We start from the raw sequence: 19,528 nt of genomic DNA on the forward strand, positions 1-19,528 counted from the left end.
ACCCTTCAGCAACAGTTCAGTGTTCTGTGTGGGCACCAAGGGCCTAATGTAAGACTACCAGTGGCTTTGGATCAAAGCCTTAAGTGACTCTGAGCTTGGGTTAGATGTTAATACATAGCCAAAGAGAGAATTAGTTCAATAAGTCACTGCCAACCTTCTGATCTATCTAGTTGCTTGCAGCTGATCCTTCTATTTTTTCAGCGGTATCAGTGGCATGAGTTTCAAGGACAAGGAGCTTAAGAAAACCAAAACAACCCGGGGAAGATAAAAAGACCTTAGATTTTATTTGTTCTTGATTTAATGCTATATTACAGTTTGACATCACAGGGTAATATAGTGGAGCTATAATGTGTCAGGTTAAATACACAGTGCACAAGTATTTTCTTCACTCTGTACATCTATATTAGGGCAATATCACAATATTTAAGGTTGTGCCAGTATTTCTCCTGTACAGTTTATTGTAATATTTCTACCCTCACTATAGCAATCACTCTCCATACTGAGACTGTGATACCTGCCATGAAATTGATGTAGTACTGGTGTAGCCACATTGGGCGAGGCGGAGCTTGTGAAGAGAGGCAGTTGCTTTTATTAGACTGGTTGTGTTATAGTTGGAATATACAGGTACATTTCCAGGCATGTAAGATTTTCTTCTGAGACAGAGCAGAGTTCCTTGCTGCCGTTTCACCTCTGGGAGAGGGTGTGTGTGTGCCCCAAAACTTGTTTTTTTCCCCAGTTCCAGGTGCACAAGAAGTCTTGTCCCTGTCCCCCTGCTTCCCTGAATGTAATTTTTGTAGCAGGTGTCTGTTTTTGCTTGTAGGTTTGGGCTGTTTTCTCTGTAGGGGGACCGACAGGGTCGTTTGCACTCCTTGGAAGGAGGACAGGACTCCTGGGAAGGGTTGGGGCAAGCTCCCCGCCCTGGGAGGGAGGACAAAGACCTGGCTTGGGGGTCTGTTGCTGCTGCACTGCTTGCAGCTGAGCCCAGTAAGTGAGCGTCTGCCAAGGAGGATTGTACAAAACAGGTAGGACTTCTGCCTAGGCACAGCATTTTCTCAGTCCTTGAGACTCAAAAAGATTTCTGTCTCTTGAATTAAAAGCCTTTTATTATGAGGGGAAGAGTTTACTAAAAGGTCCAAGCAGATTCCCCTGGAAGACTTGGCTGAGGTGAATCCAGTCACACCTATGTTTGCCGCTTGCTTCAGTGGTGTTTTGTCTCTATTTAACATCTACCAATTCCTGGGGATTTTCTCTCATCTGGCATCCTATTCCTCTTGCACCAATGTCACCCTTAATTTTCTTTTGTTGTCTTTTACCTACAAGGCTCAGCTTTCCACCAACCTTCTTCCTCACAGGAGCATCCCTGTCAGTAGTCTTTAGAGTCCATGAAAATGAAGTGCTCTGACTGCTGCTGGTTAGCTAAAGGCATTTCTCTGCATTTACTTGCTCTGTTTCTGACTGCTTTCCTGGGCTTTCTCATTTATTGTTGCTCAGATTTAAAGAAAAAAATACAGGGGGTAAGGCAGAGACCTGTACTCTTTTTCACTCACTAGAATTGGGTTTTGGTTTTTTGTTCCTTCTTTTTTTTTTTTTTTTTACCTCGTTTGCTTTGCATTAATTAAAATAGCCCTTCCTTTATGGTCTGCAGCTCAAGCTAAAAGATGACCAAACTTACTTCAAATTTGGTAGAAAACTCTTGCACCCAGTTTGAAATACTGTCTTCATTAGGTCTAATAACTTTAACTGGATTTCTGTTAGCGTTGTTTTCTCTGCTTGATGAGTGGCTGTCCTAGCTGGGTTCTTAATCACATCTTAGCTCTTTCTCTCTGCACTCAGAAGAGGACTACTTGATGGCTGCTGAAGAGTTCTTTGAGCTGTTTGTTTCCTTCCCTGCATTGCTCTTGCTGAGATGCTACTCAAGAATAATTTTGAAGACAAACCCTCTTTTGTTCAAGATCTAGGTAAAATGACACCTGTTTTTTCAGTTTGTAAATTGCCATTGTATAGCTTTTTAAAAATTTTTCAAGGCCATTTGTAGAGACAAATCTAAAGCTGTGTGAATAATGCTTTTGCTATTCTTAACACAGGAATGATCGTCAAACTACCCTTTCTAGGGTTTCACTAGAAATTTCTGCCCTGGCATCTTTGCTACTTCAGAGGTGCTACTGCTTCCCAGCCTAATTGTGATTTCTGTTTTCTGTTCCTAACCATGCTGGAAAGCAATAACCTGCTTGGAATGCCAACATTTAACTAGTGCTCTTGTAAGTGATGACTGTTGTGCACTAAGGGAATTGCTATAGCTTGGGAATTGATATGGCCTCTCTTCTCACCCATCCCCTTTATAGCAAATCAAGTAACAAACCATTTAAGCCTTATTGTCCATTTAATTCTGAGGCATTGTACTGTACTATGAAAAGATTATCAACACAAATCAGCACAAAGTGCTGTTGCACTGTGGTGGAAACTCCATCCTGCTTGTGCTGGCCATTGCATGAACACTGCTGCAGAGGGGGCTTATTTTCTTTTTACTGCTACAGGTTTTTCATTAATCTTTGCGCTGTTTCCACACAGAACTTTAACCATTATTGCCACTGATGCAGCTGCACCATTTTTGGAGTGCAAGTGCTTATTTTCCTGGCACGCAGTATGTGCATCTGTGGAGTTTATTAGGGGATTCCACTGTGCACTAGAATTGGGCATTAGTTTGCATAAAGTTTGCCATATATATCACGCAATTCCAAAAGGAAGGAAAGATCACAGGAAACTTAATCCATCCTTGTATGTTAGATTAATTTATATAAATCTGCATGTGAGCCTTCCTCTATAAAAACAGTGGGGGTTTTATGAGGTGTGGGATGCTCTGAGACTTTCCATTAAGTGTTACTCGCTATAACAAATTGCCATTATTATCCTGTGCATTTCTATTTCATAACGTGTTGTGGTTTTTGTTAGTCTTTTGAAAATAATAAAACAGATTAAACTAAACAAGAGCTGCCCAGGGATAATAACAAAGTCTATAAAAAGAGAAAATCTCCAATTATGGTTTACAATATTATTAAATCATAAGAGGCCTTAAAAAAGTTGAATGAGTCTTCATGTGTATGAGTGGATAAAAAGCTCTATGTTAGAGCCCGGGGGCGCTGGTTGTTATATACCGTAACTGGATATGCATGGGATTTGTCGGCAAGCCCATACTCCTGCGGCATAGACCCCTCTGGTTCTGGGTCCGCAAGGATGAGGTCACCGAATCCCACTCAGTTTCCAGGCCCTCTGTTGGGGGAATTGCTTACCCAAGGAGATGTGTCCCTGCCTGATGACTTAACTAGAGGACAAGTAAGGGCCTGTGGCTTGAGGGTACCATGGTGCACAGTCCCTGCTCTACAAATGTCGTTCTTCAAACCAGGTGGCTGTGCCGAGAGGGAGGGCGAGTGGTTAACTGGGAGTGCTGATAGATGTTGCTTATTCTTTTAAGAGCGAGAGTGATTTGCTTTCTTCTGGAGAGCTTTTTTACAAGCTCTATTCAGTGGACCTTCAACAGCTGGTACCTGTGAGAGTCACTTTCTGAGAGTGGAGCTATGTAATTCCTTCTCCTAGAGTGGATGGCGGAGGAACGGAAAAGCTGCTGTAGGTGGCAAGGCAAACTACACTGCTGTTCCTGGAAAACATCCATTTTAGCCTTAACAAAATAAAGGGATTTCTGTGTTAGGCATATACCTCTTATTTTGGTATACCTCCTGCTTGGGCATGTGGTTTTGGCGGTGCTGTGCCTGGGGTGTGACCTGCTGAACCACACACGCTGCAGCGCTTGGACACAGACCAGTGTCTTTGCTTGAATACATGTGTCAGTGCAGCCTTCTCAGCCCTGACGCGGCACATGATCGATGCTGAGATTTCTGTAATGAGTTTTTGTTTTGGTGGTAGCTTGGATGATGCTGGTCAGTTAGGAGCTCTGTTAGGAGATACCTGTCAATGTCACCTAGTATTGAGAGGCTGCTCCTTGGTATATGCGCTTTTACCCTCCTTTTCCCCTGGACCTTTTGAGGGCCTTTGATTTGAACAGCTTAGCACACTCTTTGCCTCCAGGGAGATGCTGAAGCAATGCAAAACTCTTCTTTTCAGAGTGTTTTGCAGGCAGATGCGGAAAAACCTCCTTGTCTGAGATGGTGGTGCCTTCTCTTTCAAGTGGTTCCATTCCTAAGAGCATGGGCGCTTGCTTTATTCAGTCCCAAATCTGTAGAATATTATTTGCAAGCACCCCTCTGGTTTGATGAGTAATCAGTTTGAAAAGTCTGGCCAGGCCAAAGCATCTGCTCTCTTAGCTGTGTGCTCTACCAAGGTCATAACACACATCTTACAATTTGTGCTTTAGCTCAGACAGATGTAAAGACCTTCATGCAGAAGCACCTAAGGTCTTCCAGTGCTGCAAATTAGCAATGATGCTACTATGGGTGTCTTTGGGGCTTGCAACTTAAAAAATGAAATACTTTCTCCATTTGTGGGCCAGTTTAGATATGGAGATACAAAGATGACACCACCATCCCGCCCCAGAGTACAGTTGTTGCCTGTGAGAGCTTCTGTTCATGAACATTATGGTGGAGAAACACCACTTCTTAATTTTCAGATTCCTTATCTTTTACTTGTTGAGCCATATACCGTGTATGTTTACTGCACAACTCCCATGGTAATGCTGCTGCCAGTAAACAAAGACAATACTGAACCTCTGTAACTGTATTAAAGAAGGGAGAAGTAATTTTTAATTTACCCATCCCTTCCTGCTCCCTTGCCCAGAAGTTACTCCGTAGTTGCTCCACAGTGGAACAGATTTGGCTTTCCATAGTAGGCTGCCTTTTTTCCCCATGGATGCGTGAGTGTGCTGGGGAGCTTTGCAAAGTTCTTGTGACTTGGATGAAGACTGTTTGGAGTCCCAGATTTGCTCACCCGTTTGACATACAATAAATTCAACAACTGTTAACGTTTCAAAATCATTCTGCTGGGATTGTTTCAGGACAAAAGAATGTTTCCTTCATTGCCATGTGGCCTAATTTCTTATGACAAAGAGCTTTAGCAGCAAAAAAGCACTGCTGTGAATATAGCACCTGCACAGATTCGTGTTCAGTGTTCATGGACCACCTAAGATGGTACTTAAAACACGCAATGAAGCATGCTTTAGTCACATATTGCTGTTTAATGAAGGCTTATCATGGTGGTGTTACGTTTGTGTTCTGTTCTGCTTTTTATTTTATTTTTTTTTAATTTAAAGAACATGCAGGGGAATAACGAAGCTGTGAGGCTGATGCTTTTACATAGCTGTTTTCAGTAACTTGTATCGCGTAACTTGCAGCTTACAAACCTTGTTGACTTGATGTTTGCCCCAAGAAGGGGTGTGAAGAGCATGCCCTGCTTTTGGGATAGGTGCCCTGATGACGGCAGGAAGATCCCTCCCCTACGAGGTTCTGCCTGTCGTGCCAGCAGACCTGTTTTGCAGGATGGGAAGTGATCAGACATGATCCATGGAGACTAATCAGAGATTTTTTCAAGAGTATTGACAGATGTCATGTTTTTAGTGATTGATCATCACAAATTGGCCAAATAAATAAATTATAATCTCTCACATTTTGGTGCATGGGTTCATATCACCTGATAACCTGAGCACTTGTTCTCACCTGCCTGCATCTGCTTTCTCCAGAAATCAGGTTGCCCAGAGCACACTTTGGCATTTGAGGGGGAGCAGTGGTGATGACTGTGCTCCATCCAGCTGATTTACAGCCAGAAATGATTCATTCATATAAAGAAATGGGTGCTGCAGGTGGTCCCTGCCTTTGCACACATCTGCAGCTGCCTCTGAGTGGGAACTTCGGCTCTTTCGGGGCAGGATGGCCCTGTGCTGCCCCTTGTCCCCTGCAGTGCGCTGGAAACACGATTTAGGCTTGGGGGTTCCCACTGCTGCAGCATATTTACAGCTGAAACTCTGTCTGGATGTCTGTTACTGACATTTGCTGTAGCTTGTCATTCTGTGCTGGTAGGAATGAGAGAAAGTGAAGTATGTTGCTGCCCTGAAGTGGCTTGGAGGTGAAATTGGGGGGGTGGGGGGGAAGAAAAAGCCCTAACTCTTTGTGTATTCTTGAATCTCACAGCCTGGTGTCTTTGTCAAAATGTAGCTGCATCAACCCATACTGCAAAGGGGAAAGTCAAGTCATGCTAAAATCTTACTTTTTGCAAACTCTCTGGGTTTCAGCTATTGCCTCCACAAACACTCCAGTGGGAGCAGAGCAGGAGTGCACAAGACAGACTCCTGGTCTGGTAAAGTTAGATTTGCCTGGAAAATGCAGCCCAGGATAGATGGCACTCTGTTGCTGATGAGTAAGCAATGTAGAGAGTATGTATAAAAAGCATATGTTTGCCTGTCACAGACACACCACGCCTCCTCTGTCTTACAAAAAACCCTAAGGTGTTTGCATAGCAGCAACAACTCAGTGGCTTTTGCACCATATATGTCACGGGAGACCTGAAGTCTGTTAGTAACAACAGGAAGGGTTACTGACCCTTTAGCAGGTTTACAGCTACATGCAAAATATTTAGATTGAGCCTTCTTTTCACTGGGTGTCTTGTCATTTTTAATTTTTTTAAAATATCTTTTAACATTAGTGCTTCCAAATTCCTTCTTCATATATGGAGTCTTCCCTAGATAGAGACACCGTGTGTGTATATATATGTATATATTTGTCCAGATGTACAGATGCAGTTAATTCTAAAGAGAATTATCTTCAACTGCATGTAAGGCAAAGCCTGTGAACAGCTGTTGAGCAAGCTGGCTGTAAAAAACAGTGACCAGAAAAATGTGTTAATACGTGCTGTCAAACTAATGTCAGAACAACTTGTTTGGTTTTTTTTTTTTTTAATGAATGAGACAAGTAACGAGCCCTAATTGTCTCATTGAGTCTAGGGCGATGTTAGCTAACTTATCTTTACCATCAGTGTCCTTATAAAAATGCTAACTATTAAACCAGCTTCTTACTGTAGACCTAGTGTCAGTAAAGCATTTAAATAAATGCTTAACCTTCAGTATCTGGAAGTGCTTTGAAAGTTAAATCGGAATAAATGTACCTGTAACACCAAGCAGATGCTCCAGCGCCTTACTGAGTCCTTGTCTTGGCTATTCCCAAGCAAAAACATCTATTCTGTAGGAGAAAATAACTACCTGTATTGTAAAGCTGCCACGTGGCTGAGACAACCACAGAAAAACAGGGACACGGGACAAGTGCCAAACTTCTGATATTGGCCGGTGTTATTTGTTGCTAAGGAAGCACAGACACTGACTCATTGCAGTAAACTGTACTGGGAGGGCACAAGCCTCTCCCATCTCGATGTCAAAAAGGTTGCCAGATGCAACCACATATTTTAAAAATTGGGGAAGTGGTTGTCTTTAATCATCACATAGAACAGAAGTTCAGAGTGATTTTTCACTAATTAGTTTAATAGCACTTAGATTAGAAGACTGCAAATCAGGCAAAAAGCATAATTTAGAGTCTTTGAAAGATGTCCTGCTATTACAAGACCTCTCCAGTCTAGTAATGGTTCCGTTTTCTTTCCTTACAGGTTAAACATATTGCTGGCTGGTATGAACCCCTTCTATTTCCATGCAGTGAATGTAATTTTACACTGTCTAGTGACTCTTGTGCTGATGTACACTTGTGACAAAGCTGTGTTCAAGGACTGTCGGCTTGCTTTTGTCACGGCGCTGTTCTTTGCTGTGCATCCCATTCACACTGAGGCTGTAAGTATGTGACACAAAAAAACAACCCGGTGACACAAAAGCTAAAAATAAATGCATACTTTATAATTCATAATTTTTTGTAAAGAAACCTCTGAATCATACAGAATATGGTAGTTGTGATTTTTGCTGTGGAGCAGCAAAGGTGAGAATATGCTATATTTAAAATAATTTGCAGGAGTCATTAAGAAACATGTATTCATATGTGCCATGTTTCTGCTCTGGTACTAAAGTCTAATTGATGGCCCTAATCAGCGATGCTGGGAATAAATGGGCAGTCATTCAGCTGGTGAAAATGTCGAGTCTTCTGAAGCCAGAGACCTCGGTGAGGCTGTGCTCTCCTGCTGGGACATTGTTGCATGCCTTCAGTCATCTTCTATAGTCATCAATTTAAGGGAGAAAAAGTGAAGGGAGCATTAGTGTGTATTCTGGAGGAGATGGCTCAGATAGAGGTGATATGACCCATGGATTGATTTTATATTGATTTCAATTAAAAGCTAGGGATATCATCTTCAGAAAAAACTCGTTAGTTTAATAAATGTCATGCTAAGTTTACGGAGCAACAGCTCATGGTGGATGTCTTTCTGTTAGTTATAAGGAAACATTTAAAGATGTAGTCATGCTAAAACTGCAGCCTGTAGCATGGGGAGGTACTTCTGTAGATAAAATGAGTCTTGCTGTCTTTGAGATGGAGATGCAATGCTGGCTATCCGTACTTAAAAAAAGAAGCGCACTCGTTAGCTGAGATACCATTAACATCACACACTTTCCTTATGAGCCTTTGTAAATGAGTAAGGGAAACGGCTGCTGTGGCTGAGAACTTTTGAGGAGAGATTACCTTAATAACAAAAAGCCATGAGCTTTACAGTTGCTCCCTGTGCTGTCTCTTCTGAACTAATCAGCTAGGCTCCTTTTGATAATACAGCTTTATATTATAAGGGAGGTTTTAGAAGAGGCGCTCTTTGAATTTATTTTTGTCTGGGTCACAATTTAAAAAGGTTAAAATAAATGCCAGAGCGCTGAATACAGCTTCATTATGTAATCTCAAAAGAGGTGAAATTTCAAAGGGCCTTTTATCTGCTTTATGGGCCATTTTTAGATTTTTATGAAATGGAATATTCAAATAGTTTGTAAAAAGACTGTTTACACATTCTTCTTCAGTATTCTCTTTCTTATTAAAAGACTTGGTTAATTAATATGCAGAAAAAACTCATAAATTCAGATTTTTCTGAAAGAGAGTGAATTACATACCACTTACCACTTTTTGGTGATAAAGTTCATTCAAATATTAATTATTAACTCATTCCTATATAAGAAGTCTTCTCCAAAGAGTTGCTCTTTCATTAGTCTTTTTCTTTAACAAATCTCGGTTCTGGGAGTTGGATGCATTTCTCGTGTGAGGCTTATTATGCAAAATGTAAACAGATACCTAAAATTTGCATTTCTCTATGCAACTTTATTAATATTTTAATAAGAAAGTAAAGAATTACTTAACTGTTGGCTTATTCATTTTGCTAAGTGAGAAATGCAGCAGACAAAACTGAGCGTATCCTACACAAGTAACATTTCGCTAGATTGAGGGAGGATAACACGGAAAAATAAAAAGCTTGGAATAGTAGCAGTTGGTGTGGATTGTTGGAACAATCACTGAATGCACATGCCTTTTTATATATGTGCTTTTACACCTGCCTGTCTCTTCCTTTCAGGTAACAGGTATAGTAGGCAGAGCGGACGTCCTAGCCTGTCTACTCTTTCTGTTGGCTTTTCTCTCCTATAATAGGTATGGAACCTTGTTATCGGTTATGATAATATCATGACATGCTCTTGTCTGGGGAGGAGACAAAAGGGAAACCTGTCATTTTTCGGTGCTTGTTGGCAGAGGTACTTCCCCCAGCACTGCTGCGTGGAAGGGCCCTGGCCCCTGCCTTCAGCCAGGGTGCCATAAGTGATGCTTATGAGAAGAAATAAACATAAAAAGAGAAGACAACATTTAAAGTCCCCTCTTCCATTGACATTACAGCTGACCGTACACTAGAGGAGGGCTTGTAGAGCTAAAAATTACGAAGAAAGTTTTTCAGCTGAAGGCAAACTACCTGTATGTAGTGAAGACAGACCAACACATGTCTGCCTTTGAAATATGTGCTGGGACTGTGGGACTCTGAAATACCTGGTCTAGGAGAGTTAAGGATTGTGTCTAGACCATTAGTCATCCTTTTCAGATGAAAACTTGGCACTGTTTGCTGGTCTGTGTCCTAAAACTGGACTGAACAAGTATAAATAAAGAAATAGCTTTACTCAGATGGGTTTTCCCCATCTTTAGGAATTCAGGAATAGGACCGCGTTGTCATGGCCACATGGAAAAATGGCTTATATATCTCTTGGGCTGTTTGCTACAAACCCACAATGCTGTTTTCAGAAGGTTTCAAAGGTATAAAGTGGTAGTGACCCTACAGGAATTGGCTAACTTGATTTTTGCTTTTTTCTTACCTTCCTCCCTCTCCTACAGCCTTGCTGCCCAGTCTGTTAATGATTAGGACACATCTTTGACTCAGGGGAGTGTGGGTGGGATGGAGGAATTTTTACTTGCACAGTGCATTTTGTCACGTAAGGAGAAGTAAGCATGCGTGTTCTAGATGACAGAAAGGAGGTGTTTTTCTGCCCTTTCTGTCTTTGTACTTTGTTGTCTTCTGACTATTTCAAGTCCACTTTATTTTTCTGCTTGTCTTTTTTCCCTCCTGTGCTCAAATTCTTGGTGTACCTCTCAACATTTGTGTTTTGCCTTCCTGTTCTGTGTAAGCCTTTGTCATTAATCAGCAAACAGTGTAGATTGTTCATGTCACTTATTACCAGCATCTTAAGAAATAAAGGAAAAGTATCTCAGTACTTGTGTGAATGTAGTAAACATGAAAATCACAGAGAAGTTAAAATATTTGTCTCATCTGTTTTTCAGGAGTGTGGATCAGCTTTATGTTGGGGAACATTTCCCTCCCACTGCCTCCCCATTCTTTTTGCTGCTTAGTTTATTCCTTGGGACATGTGCAATGCTGGTGAAAGAAACTGGAGTCACTGTGTTTGGTGTGTGCTTGGTTTATGACTTTTTTTCGCTCTCCTGCAATGGGCTCAAACTGTAAGTAACTTACTGTGCTTGATATGTTTTCAAAGAGTTGCCACCTGTATGTGCAAAATATGTATTATTATACACAGCACTGTGGGAGATGGACTTGCCCTGCTGAATTAGATGGCATACATTTGACAAATTTGGAGGGCACCAAAGTTTCATTCTCTATTTTTTTGTTGTTTTTTTGGTTGGTGTTTTTGTTGTTACTCTATTGCTGCCTGTTAACTTTTGCTGGGTAGATAGACCAGTTGTGAAGAACTGATCTCTAAAATGCTCAATTCACTCTGGCAAGACTAACATTTATTTTTTCTGTTGGAGTTCTGACTGAAGTATCAACATCTTAAAATTTCTCTGGTTTAACTCCTTCCATTCCACTTGCAACATCTGCTTGATTATCAGTCACAATGTCATGGTCGTAGAAATATCATACGACGTTTAACAGTAAAATCAGGTCTGATCCTTTCTGTCTGTACAGAATGGACAAAGAGGGAAAATACCCAGCTAGTTCTGGAATTATTGGAATAATGAGCAGCTCTCAGCAGTCACTGCAGAAAAATCAAATACTTTGTATCCCTCACTCGGTGTCACAAATAGTTATGCTATTCTGTATCTCCATTAAAAGTCAGAAGTCTTTTGTTTGATAGAAGCTGTTTCTTATGCATTTCTCTCCCAAACCATACCTGGTGCAGAGCTGTTGATGAGTGAATGTAAGGGCTTACTGCCACTGAGAGTGGGAGGTCTCGCTCCTGCCGTCGCTGCTCATGTTCCCACTGGTGCTGCCCCACGGGCGCTGCAGGCTGTCATGCCCCTGCGTGAGCGAGTGTATCTGGGTTATAAAAAAGGACAATGAATTTGTGTTTCTGCAGGAGTAAATTAAATCAGGTCCCAGAGGGGTTTGGGGAGCGCTAGAGCTGGCGCACTGTGAAAGCAGCAAATGCAGGGAGGAGAAGAGGGGCTGTCCTCTTTCAGGAGCTTCCTGGATTTCCTCCCATTTCAGCCCCTCCTCTAGGTCTCAACAGGGGATGGACCATGTTTCAGGCCCACCTGCCTTCCCTCTGGCTCTTTCAGCAGCTATAGCAATCAGAGGGCAGGTATGATGGATCGGCAGAGGATTTCTCCTATTTTGACTGGATAAGTAATTCATAACGATGTAACTGGTGAGCAAGTAGCCAGCAAGGGGTTTTCTAGGGACTGACAGCTGGCATTCTTGATAACAATTGCATTTACAGTCTGCCAGGTGTGTTCCAGGAGCTGCCTGGCTAAAGGTAATAGTAATGTTAATTAATCAGGGAAAAATCTGTGCCTCCCCCTCCCCTCAGTCTCCTGTAGATCTGTACTTTCCCATAGGTTCACATTCCAGCGGTCTCTCCAGGTTATTTCTTTGCTTCAGTAGCATCCAGTTGCCCAGATGTGGCAGTTATTTAGCTTGCAGGAATGAAGCTCTCTAGTCCAGATGTGCTGCATTTTCATATTTGCTCTCGTTGCATGTATTGTGTACTTTTCCATCTGTGGTGGGATTTTATGACTGTATCTGACTTTTTTAGGGAGCAGCAGAAAACCAGCAGACTTCTACATGCTGCCGAAACTCATGCACTCCTTCCGCCAACCTGTAGAGATTTCTTTTCTGTTTAAAAAGAGGCAGAACACCAATTTTCTGCAGAAAAAAGTTAGGAATGGCACCATATTCTTCCTCACAGTGCTTTCCACCTTACCAGAGATCCAGAGAACAGCTTAATATGGGAGTGCTCATCTTCTTTTGCTGTTGGGTTTCTTCCTCTGGATCTAGTTAGGAGCTAATAAATCCTGTCCTCCCAGCATGCAACGACCTTGTATTTTGGAATAAATAACATGTAATCTGTTGCAGTCAGATACCATGTTGTGCTGTTCTCATAATGTTCAACATTTTGATAAAAGGATTTAAGGGTTTTTATTTTTCATGTTTACTTCTTTCCCCTTCCCCACTTTTTTTTTTTTTTTACCCCCTTTTCTCTGCATGTGTTATCAGGAGAAACGGAGGGATCCACCAGAGACCTGCCCGGCAGCCTGTGGCTTCTCCCTCTGCCTCGCTGCAGGTCCCTCCAGCCAGCCGGGAGAATGGGAAGCATCGCTTTGCTCACCGGGGCACCTGGAGCTCCTGCCACCCGGCGTCACCCGAGGAGCAGCGGAGCGGTGGTCTTTCTGTTCCCAGCAAAGCCATGTGGGCCATTCGGAGGTACTGCTGGCTACCTGCTGCTCTGTTGTGGTTTAGTTTGCAGCTGATCATACCTTAAAATATCAAGTAATTCACTTTGGTTTAGCTGTTTTTGTCCTGAAACGTGCTGTAATTTTTCTTTTGCTACTGGAGAGGGAAGAGAGGAGAAGGTGGAAGGATGGTTAAGGGAAGAAAGTGGAACTGATCATATATAGGTGTTACATGAGATCTGTAACTTCTCAGACCAGAGAATCTGTTTCTTCTACCTGTAGTTTAAATGGTTCAACCCACTCAAGAGCTTCTGCCTTGCAGGTGTTTTGTCTGATGGGTCTGACTTGGGGATGATTGGGTTTTTGGTTTTGTTTTTAACAAGTTTGGATTTGCTTACGTTGCCTCTCCATGTGGGAAACTGTGACACAGAAATGGTAAGGAAGTCAAGGCTTTGCAGAGTGGCTGTGTTCTAGCTGCTCTGGCACAAGATGCTCCTGGCCATTGGGAACAGCTTCTAAATTTGTCTGTTTGAATTTATTTCTTCCCCTGTATCCCCAAATGAGCAGCACAGTTGGAAAGTGACCCTGGCCCCTTCTGATGTACCAGGCTAGAATAGGCTGTCCAAAAGCCTCATTTAACGTCTTGCCCCTAAAGCTGAGGATCTGGTGGGGAGGAGTAACCTGAGCACAGCAGTGATGCAGCTGCTATTCCTGGCCTTTGCTTTCTCCATGTTTCTCTCATTTTGTTCTCTTTGATACTTGTATTTGTTTCCATTTTCCCTGACAGGATACTATGGTGGAGAGTATCAATATCAAAAATGTCTCCTGCCTTGCTCCATCTTCTTGTTTCTTTCTTCCTACTGCTCCTTTTCCCCCTCCTTTGCTTTGCACTTTTTCCAGACGCCTTCCCTCTGCCCCTGCTTTTGGGAATGTCACTTTCTTACACCAAGAGGAAAGCCTCTGGTCTTCCAGCCTCTTCAGAAGAGGCTGCAGAATTTTTATTGGAGAGACTGTGCGCATGGGATGGCTTCAGAGAGAACTCACCCATGCTCCCAGCTGGCATTTGATTTTCAGTAGCGGCATTTGATTTTCAGTAGCTGCCTCTTCAAGTGTTGTAATGGAAGAAACATTGTTTTAGAGCAACCTACTTTGCTAGTTTTTCCCTTGACTGAATTCTTGTTTTCTCTGAAGACAGGATAAGGCTGGATAACTTCTTGTTGCATGGAATGAGAGCCTCGTGGAGGCTCGGCACTTAGACAGTGCCTACTTGTCTAATGTCAACGGTTGCTAGTCATTACATTATCAAAAAAAAAAAAGTGCTGCTACAGCATTTGTAATTTCAAGAGATCTTCTCTGGAAGATTAAATGTATTGCAGCTCACTGACTCAAAATGATGTCCACGTTGCACGGAGAACTGTGGACTACTACCTAGTCATATGACTGCAGTCTTCTTTCTTCCATTCGCTGAATCCTCTCACAGGACAGATTAAAATAGTTGAAATACTTTCTGTACAAAAGAGTACAAGTCTTTAGTGCTATTGGCATATTACACAATATGAATTAGGAAGCACTCAAGGCAATTGCTCTATTAAAATACAATCCATCTTTTTTAAAAAAAGTAAATTCTTGCTACAGATGAAAAAACATAGGAGGGAAAAATTGAAGTTGCTGCAAATATACAAAATTAATTACACAATTTCTCCTCTGTAATCAATGTTTCTCTGCCTCCTGTAGGTCTCTTCCATGGCAAAAGGGAGGGGAAAAGATTTTTACATATTTCAAAAACTCTGGAGTTGGAGGGCAGATTGGACATAGTAAAGTAGCTTTAGGTACCTTACCTAGTGCACTGGGTTGCTAGCTGTAAGGTCTTCATTAAAATAAAATGGTTGTGCACTGGTTAACCTGTACTTTTAAGTACTTGAAATGTGAGCAATTAAGTTTCTATTTAATAATAACTCATTATGTATCTTTCTACTAGAGCTAACTGAAAAATGCAGGAAAATATAATGGAGGAGGTAAGTGAATCTTGCCTATTAGCAGTAACTGGAGCTAGTTATGTAAATTGGTGTAGAGATTTGTGATTTGTGACTTGCTCTTACCTTCAGCTATCCAGTGAATGTGTGGGTTGCAGTCCTGGGTGTCTTCAGGAGTTAGGAATGAGTTAGTCTGGATGAAAATGTAGGTTTTATCACTGCGATTTATTGCAATCTGGGCGGATGCTGGCACATACTACTGAAACGAGGTAACTAGGACCTCTTGTGAGTTTCATCCATCTCCCTGAGTTTTAAGACCTGGAAGAGGCTTGTGACTGTATGTGCCCTCCCCTATGACACATATGGAGAAGGGCAGACGGGAACCTTCATGTCAAGCTTGTACTTCTGTTTGAGATAAGGACAGAGCTTCAGTGCTTTCGCGGTCATGATGAGGTATAATATACATGTGTCCTATTAAAAAGCAATGTCAGTGCCAACACTTCGTTGCTTACTACAGCAATGCTCTGTTAGAACCATGAATATGTTTAACAAGGATGATATATATAAAACAATTTGTCCCAGTCCCCTGTGCAAGTTGTGCCAGGAGTTATTGTCACTTATTTTCTTCTTTATTTGTTAAATTCACTGAAAACTGACATTTTTTTTTTACTTTTTTTTTTAATTCCAAGGCTACATATAATTTCAGTCACGCCATGTCATGCATGCCTCATGCTCAGCATTGTTAAATGCTGTCCAGCCCATGGACACTCTCATACCATCTAATCACCCTGATGGTTTTGAGCTTTGTAAATGAGCCTGTGGTGGGCCCACAGTCTAAGCTTCTTGAAAAACAAGACTCCTCAATAGATTGCATACTTTTGAAACCAAAATCTCTGTTTCTCTTTGGTGACCTAGAAACTGATGTTTATTGCATCTACTGCTGGTGATTTAGCAGGTGAGACTCTGAGCCGGTGAGACTGGTGTTTAATGCTGCCATTTTCCATGTATGTGAACTGTTGCATTAGTTTTTTGTGTTTGTTTCTTCTTTTTTTTATTTATTATTTTTTTTGCCAAGTGATGGAATGAGAGAAGAAGCAGGTGTGCTTGGCATTGTGCCCAACAGAATCGCTTTAGATCTCTGTACATGCAAAAGAGGGGGAGCTCACTACTTGTTAGCACTGTGGGATCCAGGTGCAAAACCCCATTGATTCAGAATTCAATGAAATCCTTAAGGCTATAGCAGGGATAAAATGTGTTCTGATGACTAAAGTGGCAGCAATGTTTTTTCCTTTTGCAGTAGCAGAGGAAAGAAAATGGAGATGCTTTGCAGAACATGGTGCTTTCCAGGGATGGCTGTGCTGGCCCTAAGATTAATATTCTATGAGGAAAAGTATGTTGAGGTCATAACGTATCTTCCCCGAGTCCCCACACAGCATGCGGGGTCAGTATTTGAGCTGAAACAGATGCTGTTCTTCAACATGAAGGAAGGGCAGAGGGCTTGGCGGGGGGTGGTGTGTGTGAAGTGGCTGTGTAGCAATTGCTTGGTGTTGATTTGGCTTTTCCTCACTGAGTGCTTCTATTTCCTATTCTTGTGTAGCCATTTTTAAATCTTTTAAACTAACTTGACAGTATGGAATGTTTCTGCTTTAACATGAAGTTTCTATTCAAAAAGCAGAAGTCACAGCTGTGTTTCTAATGCTTCCTCTTGCCACATGGTGTAATGCTACTTCCTAGGTTCATAGCTGATGTGGGCAGAATAGCGTGACTGGTTTCCCAGGTAGGGGATTTCATGTGTGCAAACTTTACCTTTTCTTGAATTTGTTAGAGGGAGTTTTATAGGAAGGTGTGGCTCAGAATATAAGACTGCCTGTTTTATAGAAGTGCGAAGAAGATGCTTTCTGTTAGATTCAGTATAACTTTCTTAAAATTTAGTAAATTGTTTTCAGTTGTACTCACACACCCTGAAGGTCAGTGGTGGTTGCATTCATATGCAAAACACAGCAGTAAAAAGCATTGCGTGCCTCTGAGAAAACACTAAGATAACTACTATTAATGTATTATTTTGGTCGAGGGCAAAAAATACAACAAAAAAAAAACTTGTATACTTGTCACTGGCCTAAAAGGTTACTGCGCAACAGCAAAATAGTGAGGAAAGAATACAGGGCTTTGCAAACACCACAGCAATAATTAGTGGAGAAATTCCAGGACAGTGGCCTGGTTTGAGATTCAGTTTGTGGAGAAAATGGTCCAGGAGTCTAGCAGTCAAAATGATTTTCTTCTCTCTAGGGAAGCGAAATGAGTAACCTGGAGCATTAAGCAATGGAGCCAGCCGTGGCTTTTCCCTTTGTTTCTCTCTCACTGGTGATCTCCTGAGGGCTGTAAGGCTTTGAAAATAAAGGAGCAAGCTCCTAGCCTGTGATGCTTTTGGGAATTGATGTTTAAAGTCGAACTGAGATTAGGAAATGCAGTTTCACCCTAAAAGACAAGTAGGACCCTGAGTCCTAAGGCCTAAGAAGGCACAGTGCGTGCTGAAAGATGACAGATTAGGTAAGTGTCACTGTTATCCTGGTGGCTGTGGGATGCTTCTTCTATGATGATGCAAGCTTTACGGGTTGGCTAAGGCTCTGCCATCCTTGCTATTTAGTAAGTGTAAGTCAGAAATGGAGTTCAGCCCCCTTTGGGGAGCTGTACTGCAGAGGTGGATTCAGCCTGTGGTTTACTCTTCTCTGAACTCAATTCTTCAGACCATTTTTCTGTTGTGAGTCTGAGCAATAGTTCTGTGGCTACTGTTGTGTCCGTTTCCAGTCTTTAAGGAAATGTTTGCTAGCAGTAATGCATAAATCTTCTCCTTTGCCTGCAATCAGTGATGGTATTTATTGTCATGCTCAGGTGGTACCTGAGGCACCAGAAGACTCTGCTAGAGTCTAGACACATGTGAGAGGTAGGTGCCCCTCTGCTTAAAGCCTCGGATTCAGCCAAGGATTTGCACGCTCTGGCCTGTGACGGGCTTCCAGAGAACCCTTGTGTAATCTTGGGAAAATAATTACATCTCTTCACTCCCATGGAGTGTGCTGGAAGATGAGGCACAGTAATGCATGCTTCTCTTCCACCTCCATTTGTGCGATGTGGTGGTTGTTTTAAGACTTCCCCCCCCCCCCCCCCAAAAAAAAAAAGAAAGCCAAGGACTGTCTGTCTTATGTGTGCTTGTGGTATTATGTGTCTTAATCTTGGAAATCTGCACGTGCAGAAATCAGCAGAACTGAGCTCATTGCTTCCTAACAAAAGTTTGTTTAAAACCAGCACTGCTTTGGGATGGTGATGACTAATGTTGCATGTACACACAAAAAGACACATTTAGACATGATTAGGCTGCAAAATCATGCACTCACCAGGTAAGAAAGGCCTGATTTAATTTTGGTCCTGTTGTGTGTTTATGTTGGGACAGTCTTTAGTTACACTATCACATACCATTTTTTCAGTGTGATCTCCACTCTATTCGTTACCCAGAATGGATGGTGTTCACTTAATGAGCAGCTATTCAATTTTTTGTTTCTTCCTTGTCTAGAGCATGGCCCCATGCCCTATTTACTTCATGTTATTCAAGTCCTGCTCTGAGACAGACTAACAACTTCTCAATAATTTCTCTGTGTACAAACTACCAAGTGCTGGTATTTCCTCGCGGTTTGTCGCTTTAGTCTGTAATCTTTAAAAGTACTGTTGGCATAGTTTCTGGATGTGTAATTTCCTTGTTTTGAAAAAACAAGTAAAGTGAATAGCCAGAAATTTTGCAGTGGAGAAGTCACATGGGTGTGACTGAAACCTTTGGATTCACCTCATCGACTGCTGCTGCTGGAGCACGCAGGCTAGCTGGTGGCAGCAGTAGATTGTGCTCCACAGGAATCAGTGTTACGAGACGAGGGACTTCTCCCCTTACGTATTTGCTGACTAGAGGAGACCCAATGATGTGATGTTCCCCATCAGAGTTAAGAGAGGAATAAACCCCAGCATATGCAGGCGCTTCTGGCAGCCCCTTCCTTCCTCCCTCCCCAGTCTGTCCTGTCTCGTCTACTGCAGTGTGCCCTCATGTCTTCCCTTGCTTGCTTCTCCTTAGTCATTTAATTGCTTCCAATCTTTGTTCCTCAGGCTTTGCCTTTTGGATCCTGTTGCTTTCCTCAAAAGCTACTGTGATAAACTCCCTCTCCCAGGGTCCCTCCTATACTCCTAGCACCAAAGTCCTTGCCTAGCCAATTCAGGGGCCCCCATCTGTGTCCTCTTACTGCGTATCACGTCCTCCATGTGCTCCCTACTCTTGTCTCTCAGGTTCCGTCCCCTGCTGTGAAATTTTTGCCCTTCTAGGAGGCAAGGTCCCTCCTGGGTTTTCCAGCTATCTTGCTGTCTCTTTGCTTCTCCTTCTCCTCTCCGTCATGTGTTTCTGCTCCGTGGGCTGCAGGACCTTTTTGACTGCTTTTCTCCAGCTCTGGGCGTTCA

At 42.2% G+C, this 19,528-nt stretch overlaps 1 protein-coding gene across 2 annotated transcripts in view; it reads left to right on the plus strand.

The window, feature by feature from the left end:
- TMTC1 (transmembrane O-mannosyltransferase targeting cadherins 1) overlaps positions 1-19,528 on the plus strand; it is a 148,713-nt gene that overhangs the window by 6,609 nt on the left and 122,576 nt on the right. For both annotated transcript variants that reach the window (XM_037389547.1, XM_037389546.1), the window contains exons 2-5: positions 7,594-7,771; positions 9,475-9,548; positions 10,719-10,895; positions 12,892-13,098. In XM_037389547.1, the coding sequence (XP_037245444.1) occupies positions 7,594-7,771; positions 9,475-9,548; positions 10,719-10,895; positions 12,892-13,098 (636 nt within the window). The remainder of the gene's footprint in view (positions 1-7,593; positions 7,772-9,474; positions 9,549-10,718; positions 10,896-12,891; positions 13,099-19,528) is intronic.

This window comes from Falco rusticolus, chromosome 5 (genome assembly GCF_015220075.1).
Source record: "Falco rusticolus isolate bFalRus1 chromosome 5, bFalRus1.pri, whole genome shotgun sequence".
NCBI classification, from domain to species: domain Eukaryota; kingdom Metazoa; phylum Chordata; class Aves; order Falconiformes; family Falconidae; genus Falco; species Falco rusticolus.